Source organism: Talaromyces marneffei, chromosome 8, assembly GCF_009556855.1.
Source record: "Talaromyces marneffei chromosome 8, complete sequence".
Lineage (NCBI taxonomy): Eukaryota > Fungi > Ascomycota > Eurotiomycetes > Eurotiales > Trichocomaceae > Talaromyces > Talaromyces marneffei.
In genome coordinates this window covers 155,281-173,380 of record NC_072355.1, presented here as the reverse complement: position 1 = coordinate 173,380, position 18,100 = coordinate 155,281, and the positions used below count along the sequence as shown (strand labels likewise).

General features: G+C 47.8%; 6 protein-coding genes across 6 annotated transcripts; 4 read left to right on the top strand and 2 right to left on the bottom strand.

Annotated features, from left to right (window-relative positions):
- Window positions 1–63: 63 nt before the first annotated feature.
- EYB26_009414 (uncharacterized protein) lies at window positions 64–1,317 on the bottom strand (the record flags this gene model as incomplete). The annotated part of the gene is made up of 4 exons (XM_054268664.1): window positions 64–429; window positions 479–675; window positions 727–994; window positions 1,054–1,317. The coding sequence occupies 4 exons, from the start codon at window positions 1,315–1,317 to the stop codon at window positions 64–66; spliced, it is 1,095 nt and encodes a 364-aa protein (XP_054124639.1).
- Window positions 1,318–2,035: 718 nt separating this feature from the next.
- EYB26_009413 (uncharacterized protein) lies at window positions 2,036–3,361 on the top strand (the record flags this gene model as incomplete). Its single annotated transcript, XM_054268663.1, has 2 exons — window positions 2,036–3,271; window positions 3,332–3,361. The coding sequence occupies 2 exons, from the start codon at window positions 2,036–2,038 to the stop codon at window positions 3,359–3,361; spliced, it is 1,266 nt and encodes a 421-aa protein (XP_054124638.1).
- Window positions 3,362–4,845: 1,484 nt separating this feature from the next.
- Window positions 4,846–6,969, top strand: EYB26_009412 (uncharacterized protein; the record flags this gene model as incomplete). Its single annotated transcript, XM_054268662.1, has 5 exons — window positions 4,846–4,879; window positions 4,958–5,026; window positions 5,083–5,320; window positions 5,370–6,814; window positions 6,872–6,969. 5 exons carry the CDS (start codon window positions 4,846–4,848, stop codon window positions 6,967–6,969), a joined length of 1,884 nt encoding a protein of 627 aa, XP_054124637.1.
- Window positions 6,970–7,188: 219 nt separating this feature from the next.
- Window positions 7,189–8,478, bottom strand: EYB26_009411 (uncharacterized protein; the record flags this gene model as incomplete). The annotated part of the gene is made up of 1 exon (XM_054268661.1): window positions 7,189–8,478. One exon carries the CDS (start codon window positions 8,476–8,478, stop codon window positions 7,189–7,191), a length of 1,290 nt encoding a protein of 429 aa, XP_054124636.1.
- A 1,590-nt stretch (window positions 8,479–10,068) lies between these two features.
- EYB26_009410 (uncharacterized protein) lies at window positions 10,069–11,750 on the top strand (the record flags this gene model as incomplete). Its single annotated transcript, XM_054268660.1, has 6 exons — window positions 10,069–10,112; window positions 10,177–10,217; window positions 10,277–10,374; window positions 10,423–11,068; window positions 11,118–11,677; window positions 11,727–11,750. The coding sequence occupies 6 exons, from the start codon at window positions 10,069–10,071 to the stop codon at window positions 11,748–11,750; spliced, it is 1,413 nt and encodes a 470-aa protein (XP_054124635.1).
- Window positions 11,751–12,719: 969 nt separating this feature from the next.
- Window positions 12,720–17,915, top strand: EYB26_009409 (uncharacterized protein; the record flags this gene model as incomplete). Its single annotated transcript, XM_054268659.1, has 8 exons — window positions 12,720–12,751; window positions 12,827–12,891; window positions 12,964–13,619; window positions 13,690–13,790; window positions 13,838–14,531; window positions 14,578–15,063; window positions 15,114–17,189; window positions 17,241–17,915. The coding sequence occupies 8 exons, from the start codon at window positions 12,720–12,722 to the stop codon at window positions 17,913–17,915; spliced, it is 4,785 nt and encodes a 1,594-aa protein (XP_054124634.1).
- Between the last annotated feature and the right edge of the window lie 185 nt (window positions 17,916–18,100).

The window sequence follows — 18,100 nt, the reverse complement described above, 5'->3', positions numbered from 1 at the left end:
ACCATCGCAAAAATCAAAACGCCTCCATGCATCAAGAAAATCTTGCAAAGTCGAGAATAAAGATCAGACATTCTCGAATTGTACATCTTCAATATCCGAGGCACCTCCCATTTCCTCATCCTGCTCTGTTTTCATTGCGCCGTTCTCTTCGCCGACCTGACCCATCATGATGTTTGCATAGTTCGTTTCTCTAGCCTCTGGTTTCAGTTCCCATGTCATGGCGAAATCGCCGGTTCTGACAAGGTGAGCAACCATTTCCAATGTCTCTTTGAGGTATTGTTCAGGCTGGTTCGTTCTAGCTTTGATATCGGCGAATTTCCAGTGAGAATACTCGCGAAACAGTCCAAATATTTCGTCCAAAAGCACGTTTCGCTCGCGCCGGGTAGCTTTGTTTTCTTGGGTGCGAGGCTTGAGGGGTTTGGCTTGTTGCTGTTGGATGTCAGTGACTTTTCCATAAATAGCGAGATATAAGACTTACCACAAATCCACCAACAGTCCCAGCGGCAACTTCTCTGACGTTCGGCCCTTTGTGTTGTCTGAGATCGATAAGGCGGACCTTTTCTTTCGGCTCAAGCGCTTTCAAGGCTTTCGCTTCGGATATACGCTGATATTCTGCATTCTCGACTGGCATGCAGTTGAACTCATCTGCAACCTTTCCAACAAGCGCGGTTTGCTCTGCAACGCGTCAGCATCACGCCCGTTACCGTGCGCACGGTTTAGACTTACTAGGTATCGTCTTTCGCACATAAGGCTCCCATTTCCTCTTGGTCGCTTTCTTTCGCGCTTCCCGTTTCATAGACTCGTAGAGCATAGACCGCGTCTCGCCAAACATCTCATCAACCTTATTCTTGTGGCCGGGCAAATCCTTTTCGCTGAAAATATAACTATTCTGTACCGCAAATGAACCACTTTTGGGATCCACGTTTTGTCGTTGCAGGATGTAATCTTTTGGGATATCTTTGCTGTTGGGGCTGTCGTTTAACCGTAGACTAATCTGTAAATCCAAGCTTGATTAGAGAATGATATATCAAAAGCTGCAAGTCAAAGACGTACCCTTTTAATATCATGCGCCTCACCCTCTACTCGGACGGTGCCTATCTGAATCTCCTCGTCATCATCTAATTGCGACCAGTGTTTCCATAAGTCTGTCGGTATCCTTGTCAACCACACATTTTGTCCCGCTTGTGTAAAGTCCAAGTCGCCTGCATCTTCATAGAGATCATCGTCCGAAAACGCGCCTGCAGGACCTTCTTTGGTATCGGGATCGGGTTTGATGAAGGGACCAGCTCCAGGTTCTTGTTTGATGGGCGCGGCCATGTCGTGGACTTTTTCAAGGGTGTACTCGAGCGCGCGGGATACCAATTATTCAGCGTACAGCTATCAATAATTTGTGAGGTGTCGTTTATCACAGTGCGAAGGCGGCAGACAGGCGACGTGTAGCTGTTATTGACTTGAAAGTGAGAGATCGTTCAGCAGCGAGCGGATTTGAGCTCCAATCTCGGTGGGGCGAAGAGGCGCGGGCGGTGAGAGCACGCTAGCATGAGATCATCTATCTTGTTCAGTATGCCTCGCTCGCAAGTCATGACTTCTCTATTCAGAATATTCTTAAGGAAGCTAACATACTGAATATGATATTTCTACATCTCTGGATACCGTTTCAAAAAACTCTAAACTTGTAGCATTCAGGGTTCATCCGAGTATAAGGGTCTCACGCTGCTCCGATAAAGATCGCTGATCATGGGAATTCCATATTGTGACAGTACGTCTATAGAGAATCGAAAAGTACTTCATAAAGATCTGCTAAAGATCCGCTATAAAATAGTAGTCAGTGTCAGGATCGATAGCTTCTTGTCTATGGCAGAAAAAGCAGTGCGGAGATGGCAGCTGCCTTATCGATAAGTGTGTCTTCCCACCAACAACAACCACATCATACTTCGACAGACTTCCCCTCACGACCTTGAACCCTGTCCATCACGCATTTACGCATCGAGACAACATACATCAGCCGTATATTGAGTACACAAGATACAAGCTTATGGCCTCTCAAAAAGTGGCCTCCGCTCTAGCGGAGATTGAATCATCAACCAGCCAAGCCGCCAAAGCACAACTCTACCACGACCTTTTATCCAAAATCGTCACCAGCTCTACAGGCCACGAACTCTCGCAAGATTTGATATACTACCTCGACTCCATACTTAGCGAAACCGTTAGCATCGTCGCCGCACGACCCCTCCTCGACTCCTTCATCACCGTCCTCCGCGATCTTCCCTCAGCCATCAAAATCAAAGTCGGGCAACATGCTGTGACGCTTCTACAGTCACGATCCGCATCCGTCGAGGAACAGGATTCGAATATTCGTGAAATACTGGCGGATGCATACGAATCAGAGGAAGAATACAGTGCAGCAGCGGGAGTACTACAGGGGATCCACCTGGATAGCTCTCAACGACTCATAACAGATGCGGCAAAGACACGAATGTGGATTCGCATACTCAGATTATACCTGGAAGAAGACGATACCACGAATGCAGAGTCTTTCTTGAACAAAATTAAGAACCTACCAAGTAAGATTGAGGATCCCGAATTGAAGCTACACTTTCAACTGTCTCAGGCTCGTATTCTGGACGCTCGTCGTCGCTTTCTCGATGCTAGTCAGGAATATTTCAACGTCAGTTTGGCAGCCGGTGTCGACGAAAGCGATAGACTCCATGCCCTCTCTGCTGCAATCATCTGCGCCGTCCTCGCACCTGCAGGACCACAACGATCGCGCACACTCGCGCGTCTTTACAAAGATGACCGCGCAACATCTGTCGACGTCTTTTCCATCTTGGAAAAAATGCATCTAGACCGCCTACTAACCCCAGAGGAAGTCGCCGCCTTTTCGTCGAAACTACAACCCCATCAACTCGCAAAGACCGCCGATGGCTCAACCGTGCTGGACAGGGCTGTGATTGAACACAATCTCGTAGCTGCTAGCAAACTCTACGAGAATATCAAAACCGATGCATTGGGAGCGATTCTCGCTCTCAAAGATTCAGGCGATGAAACAGCAGGCGAAAAGGCAGAGGCGTACGCTGCCCGGATGGTAGAACAGGGCCGTTTGAAGGGCAGTATTGATCAAATCGATGGTATCATCTACTTTGACTCTGATATCTCGGGCGTCGGGAATACGGGGACAATGGGCAGAAATCTACGGCTTTGGGATGCGGGTGTTGAGAGTGTTACGGAGGATGTTGAGAGGGTTGCTGCCAGTGTGGCGGATGCATTTCCGGTGAGTCGAAGCTGTACACAGAAAGTATGAAGATTTTGCCAGCTGATTCTTATCTTGCAGGAGCTTGCCACTTCCCAGATGGTCCATTAGATGGCAAACATATCTGAACGGTTGATGGATAGACAGTCGCTTTTATGATACCAGGACCTTCTAACTATTCAACCAATAATGAATTAAAATTAGATATCAAAAGTTTATAAGAATTTAGATCTTTAAGGCTGAAGTCGTCAAGTTAGTATGTAGAAGAGCCAGAATTATCCAGAGCTTGAATAGCGGAGAACCACCCTAGAATCTGGAATTCCCCATCAAGGGCATCGACTTGGCATATTACGGTCGAAATAAAGTTGATAGATAGATCTTCTTGTACTTGTCTCGTTTGATTGTGATATACTTTTTTCTGCCAGTCACTCCAAAACATCAGAAAGAAAGGTCAAGACCCAACCAGTCACTATCATACCGTAGTGTTATACCCGTATTCTTCGAATAGCCGACGAAACAATTGGGTCCTGTGCACGTTAATTATGGACAACATGTACTACAATTTTCAAGCACATCATCAAGAGCAAATCTGCAGATTCTTCTCGGGTATCGAGATAGAATAGTTAATTAACATAACCAAAATAAACAGACAGTCCACAACGCCCTATAATTTGTGCCGAGGCATTGTGACTATTTCGGGTATGGGCTGGAATCGGTCGTGTCCGGAGTAGGTGGAACCGGAGAGTGTCGCACGGAGTGGTTTTGACGCCGATTACATAGTATATGGTCGGATTGAAAAACACGGGGATTTATACAAATGTTGAGGGGTGGAAATTGCTATGAGAGTATATACGTATATAAATTCTATTCTACTGTTTATATAGGGGAGTACCATAGTTGCAAGGGGAAGTGTATATTATGTAGGGATGTAGAACACATGATGATGACGTCGACGACCTTCACATGTGAAAATCCACTGGTAGCTAGCTGGCTGGCTGTCTGGCTAGGATCTGGGGAAACACTAACTAACTAGGACATACTCCGTACTCTGGTCAGGTGAGCGTAGTTACTGGCAATCATAATTAAACTATTACTGACAACTCGTAGCATAGCTGATTAAGCTACTGCGATTTTTCACATGTGATGCATCAATTTGATGGTTGAGGATGGATTCGACTTGTCTATGGACAATCACTTAACCAGTGAGCCGCCCAAACGATCTTCTGTCTGGCAACAGCCGAGAACACTTGACAGTATGATGGTGATTAAATGAATAAATCATTAGAGACAGAATTTACATATTGTTCCCCCACGTGAGAAATTGAGAATAATAGAAACCCTTAGTAACACGAGCGCTCGGATTGGTGCCCGTGGTGTCTGGCGTGGACCTCCCATGTACCTCGGCCGAGTGACCGACCTAATATTAGTCCATTCCCGGCCAACTGCTTCCTTCCTCCTTCCTTTCTTAAGAACAACATCTCTCTTCTCTTCTCGCTACTCTTTCTCTTTCTCTTGCTCGAATATCCACCTCACACTTTTATCTTCCTTTATTTCTCTTTTGAACCTGTGATACCCATACATATTCATATATCATCATGGCTCCCAGGGTCATTGTCGTCGGTGGTGGATGTAAGTTGCCGCCAACTCCCCAGATTTCGTCCCCGCAAAATTGTCAGTCTGGCTAACTCTGGATTTTTACTATCATAGTGTCCGGTCTCAGTGCCGCTCACACAGTCTACTTGAACGGTGGAAATGTCCTCGTTTTGGATAAGCAGAGTGAGTTTCCTTCCCCAGTCCCTTGATTGCACCACAGCCGGCTCTAACCGTCGCAGGCTTCTTCGGTGGCAACTCCACAAAAGCCACATCCGGTATCAACGGTGCTCTCACACGAACACAGGTCGATCTCGGTATTCAAGATAGCGTCAAGCAATTTTATGAAGATACCCTCAAATCCGCTCGTGACAAGGCCCGTCCCGAATTGATCAAGGTCTTGACCTACAACTCCGCTTCTGCCGTTGAGTGGTTGCAGGATGTGTTCAACCTTGATCTTACTTTGGTTTCGCGACTTGGGTATGTCTTTTTTGCCTACGATAGTCTAAATAATAGCTAACGATAGTAGTGGACATTCCTTCCCCCGTACCCACCGTGGTCATGATGCCAAATTCCCCGGCATGGCCATCACATACGCCCTCATGCAGCGACTCGAAGAGCTCACCGAGACTGAACCCGAGCGTGTTCAAGTCATTAAGAAGGCACGCGTCACTGCCGTCAACAAGGAAGGTAACCACGTTACCGGTGTCACGTACGAATTCAACGGCGAGACTCATACCGCCGATGGTGTTGTCATCTTGGCTACTGGCGGTTATGCCGCCGATTTCACCGAAGACTCTCTTCTCAAGAAACACCGTCCCGACACTTATGGTCTCTCCAGCACTAACGGCACTCATGCCACTGGTGACGGTCAGAAGATGTTGATGGCCATTGGTGCCAACGGTATTGACATGGACAAGGTCCAGGTCCACCCGACTGGTCTGATTGACCCCAAAGATCCCACTTCCAAGTGGAAGTTTTTGGCTGCTGAGGCACTCCGTGGTGAGGGTGGTCTCTTGTTGAACTCTGATGGTGAGCGATTCTCTGATGAGTTGGGTCACCGTGACTACGTGTCTGGTCAGATGTGGAAGGAGAAGGAGAAGAATAAGTGGCCCATCCGCTTGATTCTCAACAGCAAGGCTTCCAACGTCCTTGACTTCCATACTCGCCACTACTCTGGTCGTGGATTGATGAAGAAGATGACTGGAAAGGAATTGGCCAAGGAGATTGGCTGTGGTGAGGCTGCTCTTAAGAAGACCTTTGATGAGTACAACCTTATCGCCGAGGGCAAGAAGAAGGATCCTTGGGGCAAGAAGTTCTTCCACAACTTGCCTTTCAGCATTGATGACACTTTCCATGTTGCCTTGATGGAGCCTGTTCTCCACTTTACTATGGGTGGTATTGAGATTAACGACAAGGCCCAAGTCTTGAACTCTGAGAAGAAGCCTTTCGAAGGTCTTTATGCCTGTGGTGAGTTGGCTGGTGGTGTCCACGGTGCCAACCGTCTTGGTGGTTCGTCGCTTCTTGGTTGCGTTGTCTACGGTCGTGTTGCTGGTGACAGTGCCAGCCAGTACCTCTTCCAGAAGGTCCTTTCTGGTGTTTCCACTGCCCAGCATCGTCTTGGCCAGATCTCCTTGCACATTGACCCTTCTACCCCTGGAAAGTTCTCCGTCGAGTGGACCGGATCCTCCGAAGGCAAGGACCCTGCTTCTGCTCGTGTTGAAGCTTCTGCTGCCGCCGCTGCTGCTGCTCCCTCTGCACCAGCCAAGTCTGCAACCCCCGCGGCAAAGGATGTCTCTGATTTCAAGGTTCCCGAGAAGGAATTCACCATGGAAGAAGTTGCCAAGCACAACAAGAAGGATGATCTGTGGATTGTTGTCAAGGGTGTTGTCATGGATGTGACCAACTGGTTGGATGAGCACCCAGGTGGCGCTCAAGCTTTATTCAGCCACATGGGTCGTGATGCGACAGAGGGTACGCTTTCTTCTTTCCTTCTCTAATTGATTGCTTGTACTAATTCATACGTTGCAGAATTCGAGATGCTCCACGACGACGAAGTCATTCCCAAATACGCATCAGAGATTGTTATTGGCCGCGTCAAGGGCCAACAACCCCGTCTCGAGTACTAAACAATCTGACGTCCATATAAAAAAGACGATCCCACCAAAACAATAGATGGGTCGACAATTTTCTTTGTCTTTGTTGTGTGTAACGATGGATATCTATTCATTTCAAGGAGTTTCATCTAGTTGTTTAGCTTATTATGTTATGTATATTTATGAATGAATTTACCGCCTTTCCAGAAACCAGCTCCTTCTAATCTTTATGAATTAGTTATATAGAGTGTATTATAAACGAGCCATATGTCTCAAGATCATCCTCAACCTCTTCACTGCTGGTCCATCCCCATCTACACCTTCTTTTACCGGATTCTCCTCTTTTTGTTGTAGCTCGGCAGCGGCAGCTTCCACCGCTGGCTTTAAATAACCCCATACATCTTCGTTATACTGTTGATCAACATGTAGCCATTCCTCTGCACCAACCAGATTTGTTATCACGGCTTCTCTTAGAGCTTCATGCTTGTTAGTGGCGGCGGTGGAGAGGATGGAGTCTATATCCGGCACAAGACTGTTAGCCGTTATCCTCTTGTTTCTGTCTTCTTTTTCGTGAGTTTCTTGGTCTTGTTGGTGCTGGGGTTGTTGTCGTCGGAACATATCTATCATCTGCATTTCGGCGGGCGATAGGCCAATCGCCAGGGGGAATCCTTCTGTGTCGAATGGGTCATCATTGAGATCGAATACAGGTTCGAGTCCGTCTACCATCCCGCCTTGATTTTCGTTGTGTGCCCAGGTGACGAGGCCCGGTTGGAAGGAAGGATTGGAGAGGAGAGCGACGACTTCCGCGCCGTCATTTCCATCCTCCATCTGGGTTTGGGCTGTTGTGTTGAGGACAGGGTTGATTTCTGAGGATTGGGATAGCCTTTTGCTTGGTGTGGATGTGGTGGAGCGGTATACCGTCCCCAAGCGAGAAGCGTTTATCCATGCTAGTTCGTAGGCGTTGAAGTGTGTTGATTCGTATTCGTCATTTATGTCGAGGGTCATGCCTTGTCCATATTCATGATGCCAATCATTGGAAATGGGCGGTTCTCTGCTCTTCCCTTTTCCTTTCGCTTCCCCTTCATCCGTAGCGATTAATAAGTCATCAACTGTGTTGAAGAAGCCTGCATTTTGGAAGGAGTCAATTTCCTGATCTGTTCCATCTGAGACGTAGAGATGTGTAGATCGAAACCCATTGCTCATCCCAGAAGCATAACCATCCTGAGCACCCGGCGATAGACGGCTCCCCCTTGGATCGGCACTGCTCCATGTTTGCCCCGACGACCCGGATGGTGTATAAGAAGAAGATCCTTTATTCCCACTATTCAAAACATGTGCCAGATCTGAGGGCAAAGTCGCGCCACTTGGTCTTGTGAGTGTTTCTTGCACAAGAGTAGATGCAGAGTTTTGGATTCGGGATAGTAGACAGGGTTGGTTTTCTTTATTTTGATTTGCTGTGGTTGTAGTTGTCGTTGTGGTGGGTTGTTCATCTTTCTGTGCTATTTCTGGGGCCGTATGGTTTTGGCTCTTGTTGGATGACATGGCTGATTACTCTGTTTTCTTCATTTATGCATTGGTCGTGGAAAGCCATCTATTCTATTCTAGAATATGTATTTCTATGGAAATAGAAGGTTGATAGGTAGTCGTCGTCGGATATATTGATGGATGTAATCCCTCGGCTAGAATCCAAGGATGTTTGGGTGTCTGTCATATGATCGCCTTCTCTTTGAGTATTTCCTGCATTTAACTTACTTGTTTGAATACGGTTTAGTGTAGGTATTTAAATTCTTAGATATACATTTTAACAGATTGTTTAAATTGATGCTGGTGGATAGTCTGTGTACCTAGATATATATATTTCTGGATGCGAGGTCGGGCATGTAAACCGAGTCCCAAAATTATAGATCTTACACAACCTAACTACACGAATACATCAATCAGTGTAATCAGCGATCAAACAATACTCGGGCCAGAATGGTCCAGTCCAGTCCACTTGAATGATTCTCAGCCATACCAGGCTGATCGTGTACCGAGTCTTGATTTCATTGTCCGAATGCAGCTTGTTATCCCTCCATTGGGTAGCTTAGGTAGCATGAAGCCAGTGTTCCATCAGCCCAGCTAGGAAGATAGCTATGTCATACATAGAATCAGACAGATTACCTAGGCAGTAAATCAGAACTATCAACTGATAAAATCATACAATCACAAAATAATAGAAGATAAAATAGTCGACAATCTTGAAGCAGACAAACATGCCGACCGTGGCCCACAGATTACAACAATCGGAAGTTGTTAGCCTTAGCGATCAGGCTGCGAGACTAACCACGCTAAGAAAGAACATCCTCTCTCTACCTTCCTAGCACCAACTTCATCCATCATCATCATCATCAGCACCCTCCCACCTGCCACCGTCTGCGTTTCCCCCTCCTCTTTTCGTGTTCAACTTACCAGTGACCACCTCTTTCTTCTCTTCCCCCCTTTTCGATCAATTACCGGGACGCACGGCTCCTCTAAATACGCAGCTACCTATCATCTTCCCATCTCGTATTGCTTGCTTGCTTGCGCTGCTACTTCCCCGCCTGTTCCTTAATGTCGCAACATCCTTGACTTTAATCCCATATCAACACCGCGTTCCGACTTCTACAAAACGAAACAAGTTACCTTTTTTCAGGTCAGTCGATTTTTCTTATATTTATTCGCGTGTTGTTTTGGTTCAACCTGCTATTTGACTAGTTGGTGGTGCCCTTTTTTCATGGCCTCGTGCGTTGCTATCACCACCCCTCGCACCCACCTACCACAGACAACATCTCATTCTTCTTGTTATCTCTGAATAGCAAAGCTCCTTGTTTGTATTTTTGGCCATTGCCAATGCTTCGTTTTGTTTGCATGGACCTATTCTGCTTGCTCCCACTATTCTATGCCCGCTTTCGATATCTACCCACGGACTTCCCTATCAACCTTCCCTCCCGTCTAACCCAACTCTTGTTCCATCCACTTTTGCCATCCATCAACCGCTGACTTTTACAAAGTACAGAAATATCTCCACGACGCTTGGATATTCTCCGCTCACGTGCTTTACTTTACGTATCACTTCAACAACTTTGTTACCTCGAACAACTGGGATTTTGAAAGATGGTAGACGGAGATCCAGGGTCGCCTACCTGGAAGTTCACGCAGTGAGTTTTGCCGATCGATGGGCGATGGGCGATTTCGTGGGGTATTTGAAGCTGACTTGTGTAGATGTTTTGGAGATAAAGGAGATGTAGAGGATATCACAGAAGGTGAGGATATATTACTGCACGCAAATCTCTGATGGCGAAAACTCGCTCACATACTGTAGCGGATATCATTTCGACAGTCGAGTTCGATCACACAGGCAATTACCTCGCGACTGGAGACAAAGGAGGTCGCGTGGTACTGTTTGAGAGAAACGAAACGGTATGACAATGCCAAATGACCTAGTTCAGCCAACTAATATAAGAGTAGAAAAAAACATGCGAATACAAATTCCACACCGAATTCCAATCCCACGAGCCTGAATTCGATTACCTCAAGTCCCTAGAGATCGAAGAGAAAATCAACAAAATCAAGTGGTGTAAACGACAAAATGCGTCCCATTTCCTGTTATCCACGAACGATAAGACGATAAAGCTGTGGAAGGTGTTTGACAAGTCGTTGAAGGTCGTCGCGGAGAATAACTTGTCGCATGATCTCACGCCGGCTGGCGTGTTGGGTGGTGGTGCCGCACGTCCGCCGCACATTTCTTTCAAGGATGCATCCGCACTGAAACTTCCTCGAATGACGCACCATGACACGGTTGTTGCAGCCGTGCCTAGACGGACATATGCCAATGCGCACGCATATCACATCAACAGCATTTCGGTGAATAGCGATGGCGAGACTTTCATCAGCAGCGACGATCTTCGAATCAATCTGTGGAATCTCAACATTCAGGACCAGAGTTTCAACATCGTGGACATCAAACCTGCGAATATGGAGGAGTTGACGGAAGTTATAACTGCATCAGAGTTCCATCCTACTAGCTGCAATTTCTTCATGTATGCCAGTTCAAAGGGAACCATCAAGATGGCTGATATGAGACAAAGAGCCCTTTGTGACGAGCACTCAAAACGTGAGCCTTTTCTCCTCTGTCCGATTAGGATAATATTGACATTGTATAGAATTTGAGCAGGAAGAAGACGCGTCGTCGCGATCATTCTTTTCCGAAATCATTTCCTCCATTTCCGACGTGCGATTTTCCCATGATGGCCGTTACATCCTCTCGCGTGACTACTTGACCGTAAAGATTTGGGACGTCAACATGGAGCGCCAACCCATCAAGACTATCCCCATTCACGAACACCTCCGACCACGACTTTGCGATACATATGAGAACGACAGCATATTTGATAAATTCGAAGTAGTGTTTTCCGGCGACGCACAAAATGTGATGACGGGCAGTTACAACAATAATTTCATGATCTACCCGACCGACCCCGACAAGGAGACAGAAGTTGTATTGCAGGCGGACAAGTCGGCATTCAAGGCGAAGAAGGTCGGAGTGCCTACGCCTATTAATAAGAATGGAAAGAAGAATGGATCAAGAGCCAACAGTCCTGCTGGTGCAGGATCACGCATGAGGAAGGAAACCGACGCAGATCAGATTGATTTCAATAAGAAGATTCTACATATGAGCTGGCATCCGTTTGAAGACAGCATTGCTATTGCGGCTACGAACAACGTAAGTGATCTCTTTGGAGGCTGTTGGATTAAGCTAACGAGTTGTACAGCTTTTTGTTTTCTCAGCATTGTAATGAACGGCAACGACAAGAGTTCTGCGAGAGGTCCTCATACGTCTCAACGTACTACACAATTACTATCTAGTTTCTACGATCCTATGGTGATTTGGTGCAGGCTGACGGTATTGCACCACCGACAGAACTATATATTTAAGCGACTAGTAGAATAGTCTGTTCCAATGCGAGATGACTTGGTTTTGTTATTCTGCCTTCTATATTATTCGCGTAAAGCTGGTGCAATGTATCATTCGTCGCTCTACTACGCTCTACTACGTAGTACTGTTTTGGAGGAACAGCTCTGATAGAAGACGTCATCAGAGCATGGCGCTAACCCAATCCCGACCCGTAGAAAAACCCTGCCAAAACCCACCAATTATTTCGTCCCTGGTTGAGCTTCCCTCGGCCACACGTATTTCCGCTCCCGCGCAACCCTCTTCCCTCCGAATCTCCGTCGGCAGCGAATAAACGGCCTGGAAAATAAGGGCCCCCTATTACTGCCATGGCCTACCGCCCTCCGGCGTCGCGCCCATACTTTACCGATTAGACAAGAATCTCCTCTGTCATAACGAAGCTTGTCGCAACCATCCTCAGCCTGTCGACACACTTACATATTCTCAGAAAGAAGAGAGAGTTAGTGCTGAAACGAGGTACATTGTTATCTGCGTTTTGGACGCTTTCCTTTTTTTTATTGTTTCAAACCCTATTGTGCAAGAAAAGCAGTCAGTCAGTCATGTTCGTGGCAGGTCTCCCTTAGCCCCGGAACTGGTTTTCTACTTCTTCAACAAGCTCTTTCCTCTACGATTCCTTCAGTCGAGATATTGAGATTTCAGGAGGAGAAGATTCAAAAAGTGACGGGAGAATTTTTGCGCTTTTCCCAAGTGCTCTCCTCCTTTGTTGGTAGATTTCTCCTCACATGATAGTATGAATCCCTCTGGGAACGACGGTTGGCACTCTTCGGCAGGAGGGCCTCCTTCACATTCAAGCATGGATCAATCTCGCCCTTTGGGGTCTTATGGGTATGTTTCGCCCCCGTCTGCCTCTGCGAGATCGCAACTCTGCGTTGAAGCTTCGCTGACGTTCTTTCCCCTCAGGCAAAACCCTTCCCAGCAGAATTCGTCATCGCAACAAGCCGGTCCTGTTCTACCACCGCCAGGGGGTAAGTGATTCTCTTTTTGAGCTTCGATGATATCGTGTATTGTTAGACGAGTGCTGATTTGAATTTCCGTAGGACCGTACCACACCGTGAGTCAATCGTCCGGACACTCACTCCCAGGCCTGGCAGACCTAGCTCAAGGCCACGGCGGACCCCATCAACCCTCTCCATACGGTCAACACGCACAACCTTCACATGGCGCAGGCCACTCGCTGCCCGGCATCGGCCAGGCAATGCAACACCCCTCCCCACAACTCAACCGCGACCGCGAACGTGATTCCCGCGAGCGTGAAATGCTAGAAAGACAGCGACATGAAGACATGGTACACCGCGAGCGCGAACAACGCGAACGGGAAAGAGAACACATGGAGCGCCAGCGCGAGCAGCAACATACCGTTCAGAGTCACACCGGTTCGATCCCGATTCACCAGCCAGTTGCTTCGAAAGTGCAGAACTCTATTCATGGACCGAATGGATTACTTTCGAGTATTGGAGGGGCTGCTGCTGCGGCGGCGGCAGCGAATCCACCGCAGGGTTCGTTGCAGTCTGGTGGTCCTGCGAGTTTGTTTGGGTCTCAGATGCCGGCACACCAGGATAATGGGCCCAGGCCTTTTATGCAACATCCTCAGGGGCCTCCGGCGCAGCAGATGTTAGGATTTAATGGTGCTGCTCCTACGCAAATTCCGGGAAATGTTGCCGCATTGGCGCAGGGTCAGCAGCCAATCCTTAATGTGAGTGCAACCCGTTAAGCTTTTGAATTATGTTTCGGTAAACTGTTGCGACTAACCATGTTATCGATAGGATGCCCTGAGCTATCTCGATCAGGTCAAGGTCCGCTTCGTTGAACAACCCGACGTGTACAACCGGTTTTTGGATATAATGAAGGATTTCAAGAGCCAAGCGTAAGTACTCTTTTCGCAAGTTGTGCATTCCATACTGATCAAATTAGAATCGACACTCCCGGCGTTATCCAGCGAGTATCAAACCTCTTCACTGGCCATCCCGCCTTGATTCAAGGATTCAATACATTCCTGCCACCCGGCTATCGCATTGAGTGCGGAACAGACGATAACCCAAACGCCATCCGCGTGACTACACCCTCTGGTACAAACACCCTGTCTATGGCTACACGGCCTCCTAGAGCATCTCTTGACTCTGCTGAGGAGATGGGTCAATCATCGGCGACACTGGCACCACCCGGCCGAACCGATTATTATGACCATTCGCGGCCCGGCTGGCAACAGCCCCAGCATGCGCCTCAACAAGGAATTGCCGGCTCATATTCTCCAAACAGTCGTATGATGGGTGGTGGTATTTACGGTCAGCAGGGCCAGAATCAACCTCAAGAACACCACTATGAGTACGAGAACCAGCAGGCCCAGCAAGCTTCTGCAGCATCTGCGGCTGCCCTTCATCAGCAAGAACAGCGAGGCGTTGCGCAATTGCAGAATGCCGCGGCTGTTACGGCTGCTGCCGGTAGAGGATCGCTTTTGCAACCATCTACAGGTACTGCAACTGGTCCTGGGCCCATGAACAACCTGGCTGGTATTGGCTCTAATGTCCTTCAAGGTACACAGGGAGACCTGAACAAGCGTGGTCCAGTAGAGTTCAACCATGCTATCAGCTATGTGAACAAAATAAAGGTAAGTCGAAATCATCCTCTTGAATGTTCTGTACTAATAGTTACAGAATCGGTTTGCAAGCGCCCCAGAAATTTACAAGCAATTTCTTGAGATTCTGCAAACATATCAACGGGAATCCAAACCTATCCAGGATGTCTATGCCCAAGTCACACAGCTTTTCCACACAGCTCCTGATCTCCTTGAAGATTTCAAGCAGTTCCTCCCTGACTCTGCAGCCTCAAACAAACAGCAAGCACAGGTTGGAAGGCCCTCTCTTGATGAAGCTGCCCCCACTAGCAATCTGCGAGGAGAGGCTCCATACCCAGGCTCTGGTCCCGCTCAATCACAACTTCCTGGTCGTGATGTGAAGATGCCACCTATGGGACAGTTCAATGTGAAGGACACCAACAAAGAGACCAAAAAGCGTCGGGGTGGCCCTCTTAACGTAAACACTCTAGGTGCGCCTGTTACAGGCCCTTCTGCGGAGCCTTCTAGAATGGGTGATTTGCAATCCAACCGTGCAGGCAGCGTTCAAGCTGCAGGCATGGCTAAGGTGAGTCTCCTGAAATTTCTGCTTCTTCAACTTCACTAACTTCATCTCAGAGAGCCAAAATCCACCACAACAAACCAATGGTAGCTGATGGCCCTGCAGTGTCACCAACTCTGGTGCCTGCTCTTCCAGAGCCCATCCCGCCAACTTTCTCCATTATGCCCAACAATGACGAGTTCGCATTCTTTGACCGCGTCAAGAAATTCATTGGCAACAAACAAACATTTGGCGAGTTCCTCAAGCTTTGCAATCTCTACTCTAACGACCTGATCGATCGCAACGTGTTGGTCAAGAGAGCAGCAGGTTTTATAGGGTCGAATCCTGAACTCATGTCATGGTTCAAACGCTTCATGCATATTGAAGAATCAGAAGATCGCGTCATCGACCTCAAGCCAAAGCAGGAAACTGGTATAGTGAATCTTGCTCACTGTCGATCTCTTGGACCTAGTTATCGTCTGCTTCCTAAGCGTGAACGACAAAAGCCATGCAGTGGTCGAGACGAGTTGTGCTACAGTGTGCTCAACGATGAGTGGGCTTCTCACCCAACGTGGGAGTCTGAAGATTCTGGATTTGTGGCTCATCGCAAGAACCAGTTCGAAGATGCCCTTCATCGTATCGAAGAAGACCGTCATGACTACGATCATCATATTGAGGCCTGTGTGCGGACAATTCAGCTCATTGAGCCTATCGTTCAGCAATTCCTTGTCATGTCTGAAGCGGAGCGTGCTGCCTTTGTTCTTCCTCCTGGTCTTGGTGGACAGAGCGAATCTATCTACAAGCGAGTCATCAAAAAGGTGTATGATCGCCAACGCGGAGAGCTCATCATTCAACAAATGTTTGAGCGGCCATGCCATGTTTTGCCTGTTCTGCTGTATCGTTTGAAGCAGAAATGCGAAGAGTGGAAGGCCAGTCAGCGTGAATGGGACAAGGTCTGGCGCGAACAGATGCAGAAATGCTTCTGGCGCAGCCTGGACCATCAAGCCATCACCAACAAGGGCATGGATAAGAAGCTGTTCTCGTCTAAGAACATCCACAACGAAATCCAGGCCAAGTACGAAGAAGGTAGAAACATTCGCAAGAGCGGCTACCAGCTTCCTGCTCATCAGTTTGAGTTTGAATTTTCAGACCCCGCTGTTATCATTGACGCGACTCAGCTGTTGCTTACATACATTGAGCGCAACACAGGCTTGGGCCAGGATCCACAGCGAGTCGCAGCTTTTATCAAAGATTTCGTGCCAATCTTCTTTGGCATGGATCGTGATACATTCCATGTCTACATGAACGAGGTGGCGAGCAGCAATGATGAGACGGATGATGATGGTATGGCTGTCGATGGCTCGTCTACTCCTCAAAGCCGTCGCATTGCTACTTCAAAGAAATTAGACCTCCTTCGTGATGTTCTCGAGCGTCGTAGTGACAAAGGCATTCTTGCGGGCACAGGTGCCAGTCGAGATGTCACGCCTGACGCTATCCTTGTTCCATCGACACCAGTACCAGACCCCACAGAGCCATTTGATGTCTCTGAGCTGAAGTGGATGGAACATCCCAACCAGGGCAACTTTAATCTTCAGCGCGAGTACAACTTGAACCAATCATACGAGAAGAAGGTGCACCATCTGTACAGCAACTTAAACGTTTACTGTTTCTTCCGTTCGTTTGAGCTGTTGTACAGCCGTTTGCTACGAGTTAAGCTCCATGAAAAGGAAGCACATGAGGATGTCCGTCGCCAGCTTTTGCCCAAGGCAGCTCAGGAGCTTGGATTGTTGGAGAAGACTCCTACCGATTTCTTCTACGATACTAGTCCTAATGCTAATTTGTATCAACAAATTGTCCGTATGTGCGAGGAGGTTGTCAAGAATGACCTTGACGCATCCCACCTTGAAGAGACGCTGCGTCGGTACTACCTGAAGAGTGGCTACCAGTTATACAACCTCGAGAAGATTCTGAGTGGCATTGCACGATTCGTTGCTGCTATTTTTAATGGTGATGTGAAGGACCGTAGCGCTGATATTGTCAATCTTTTCTTCAAGGAGCGAGAAAAAGAGGAAACTACGCACAACCAAGAGATTCAGTATCGCAAGCAGGTTGAGCGAATGGTCAAGGACGGTGATATCTATCGCATTACTTACGTAAGTTACCACTACTCTTTTTTTTTGGATCATGATAGCTAACGATTGCAGAATCCAACGACGCAAAAGACGCAGGTTCAACTGCTCACCGCAGAAGACAGCACCTTTGAAAACGAAGAACTCAGCCAAGAAGCTCGTTGGTCGTACTATGTCTCAGCATACACAATGCGTGACCCGACCGAAGGTGTCTCATTCTCCCAGATGCGCATGCCTTTCCTCAAGCGTAACCTCCCGGCCAAACTCGAGCAAGACGAGGAATACAATCGCTACTACCGTCGCCTGGTCCACCATGACGGTTTGATTATCCGCATCTGCGCAAACAGCTATCACATCCTCTACGAGCCCGGAAGCTATGACTGGTGGTGGCGCCCAACAGCTGCCAGTCAGGAAGAATCAGAAGAAAACGCCAAGGAATTGGCCGCCATCAAAGAACGCCGCCGCGACCGTTTCCGCGAGAAGTTCGTTAATAATCCTAGCTGGGCTCATGGCTTGAGTAAAGATGAAGTCGATGCATTGAATCAGAAATTCCGTGCGTGGGTCGGAGATCCAGATGCGCCTCAAGATGTTGAAATGGAGACTGGTGCTGCTACCGGCGACGCCAAACCAGAGATTACTAAAGTTTCGTCTGACGAACCAGCGACAACTGCCAATGGAAAAGAGACCAACGGAGACGCCGATATGCGAGATGCAGCCGAACCGGGAACCACTAAGACCGAGGAAGAGTAATCCCCTCGTCCTTAATCGTGCGTTACTCAAACGAACAATGATTATTTTGATGTACTCGGATGGATCGTGGGGGAGATGGGCGTTTCGCATGGCGTTTTCTTTTCTCAAATCTCCTCTACTCCTTATCCTTTGGTAGTGTCATTGCCCACTGGCGCATTGTGAATACGTATGCTCTTTTTGAAGAA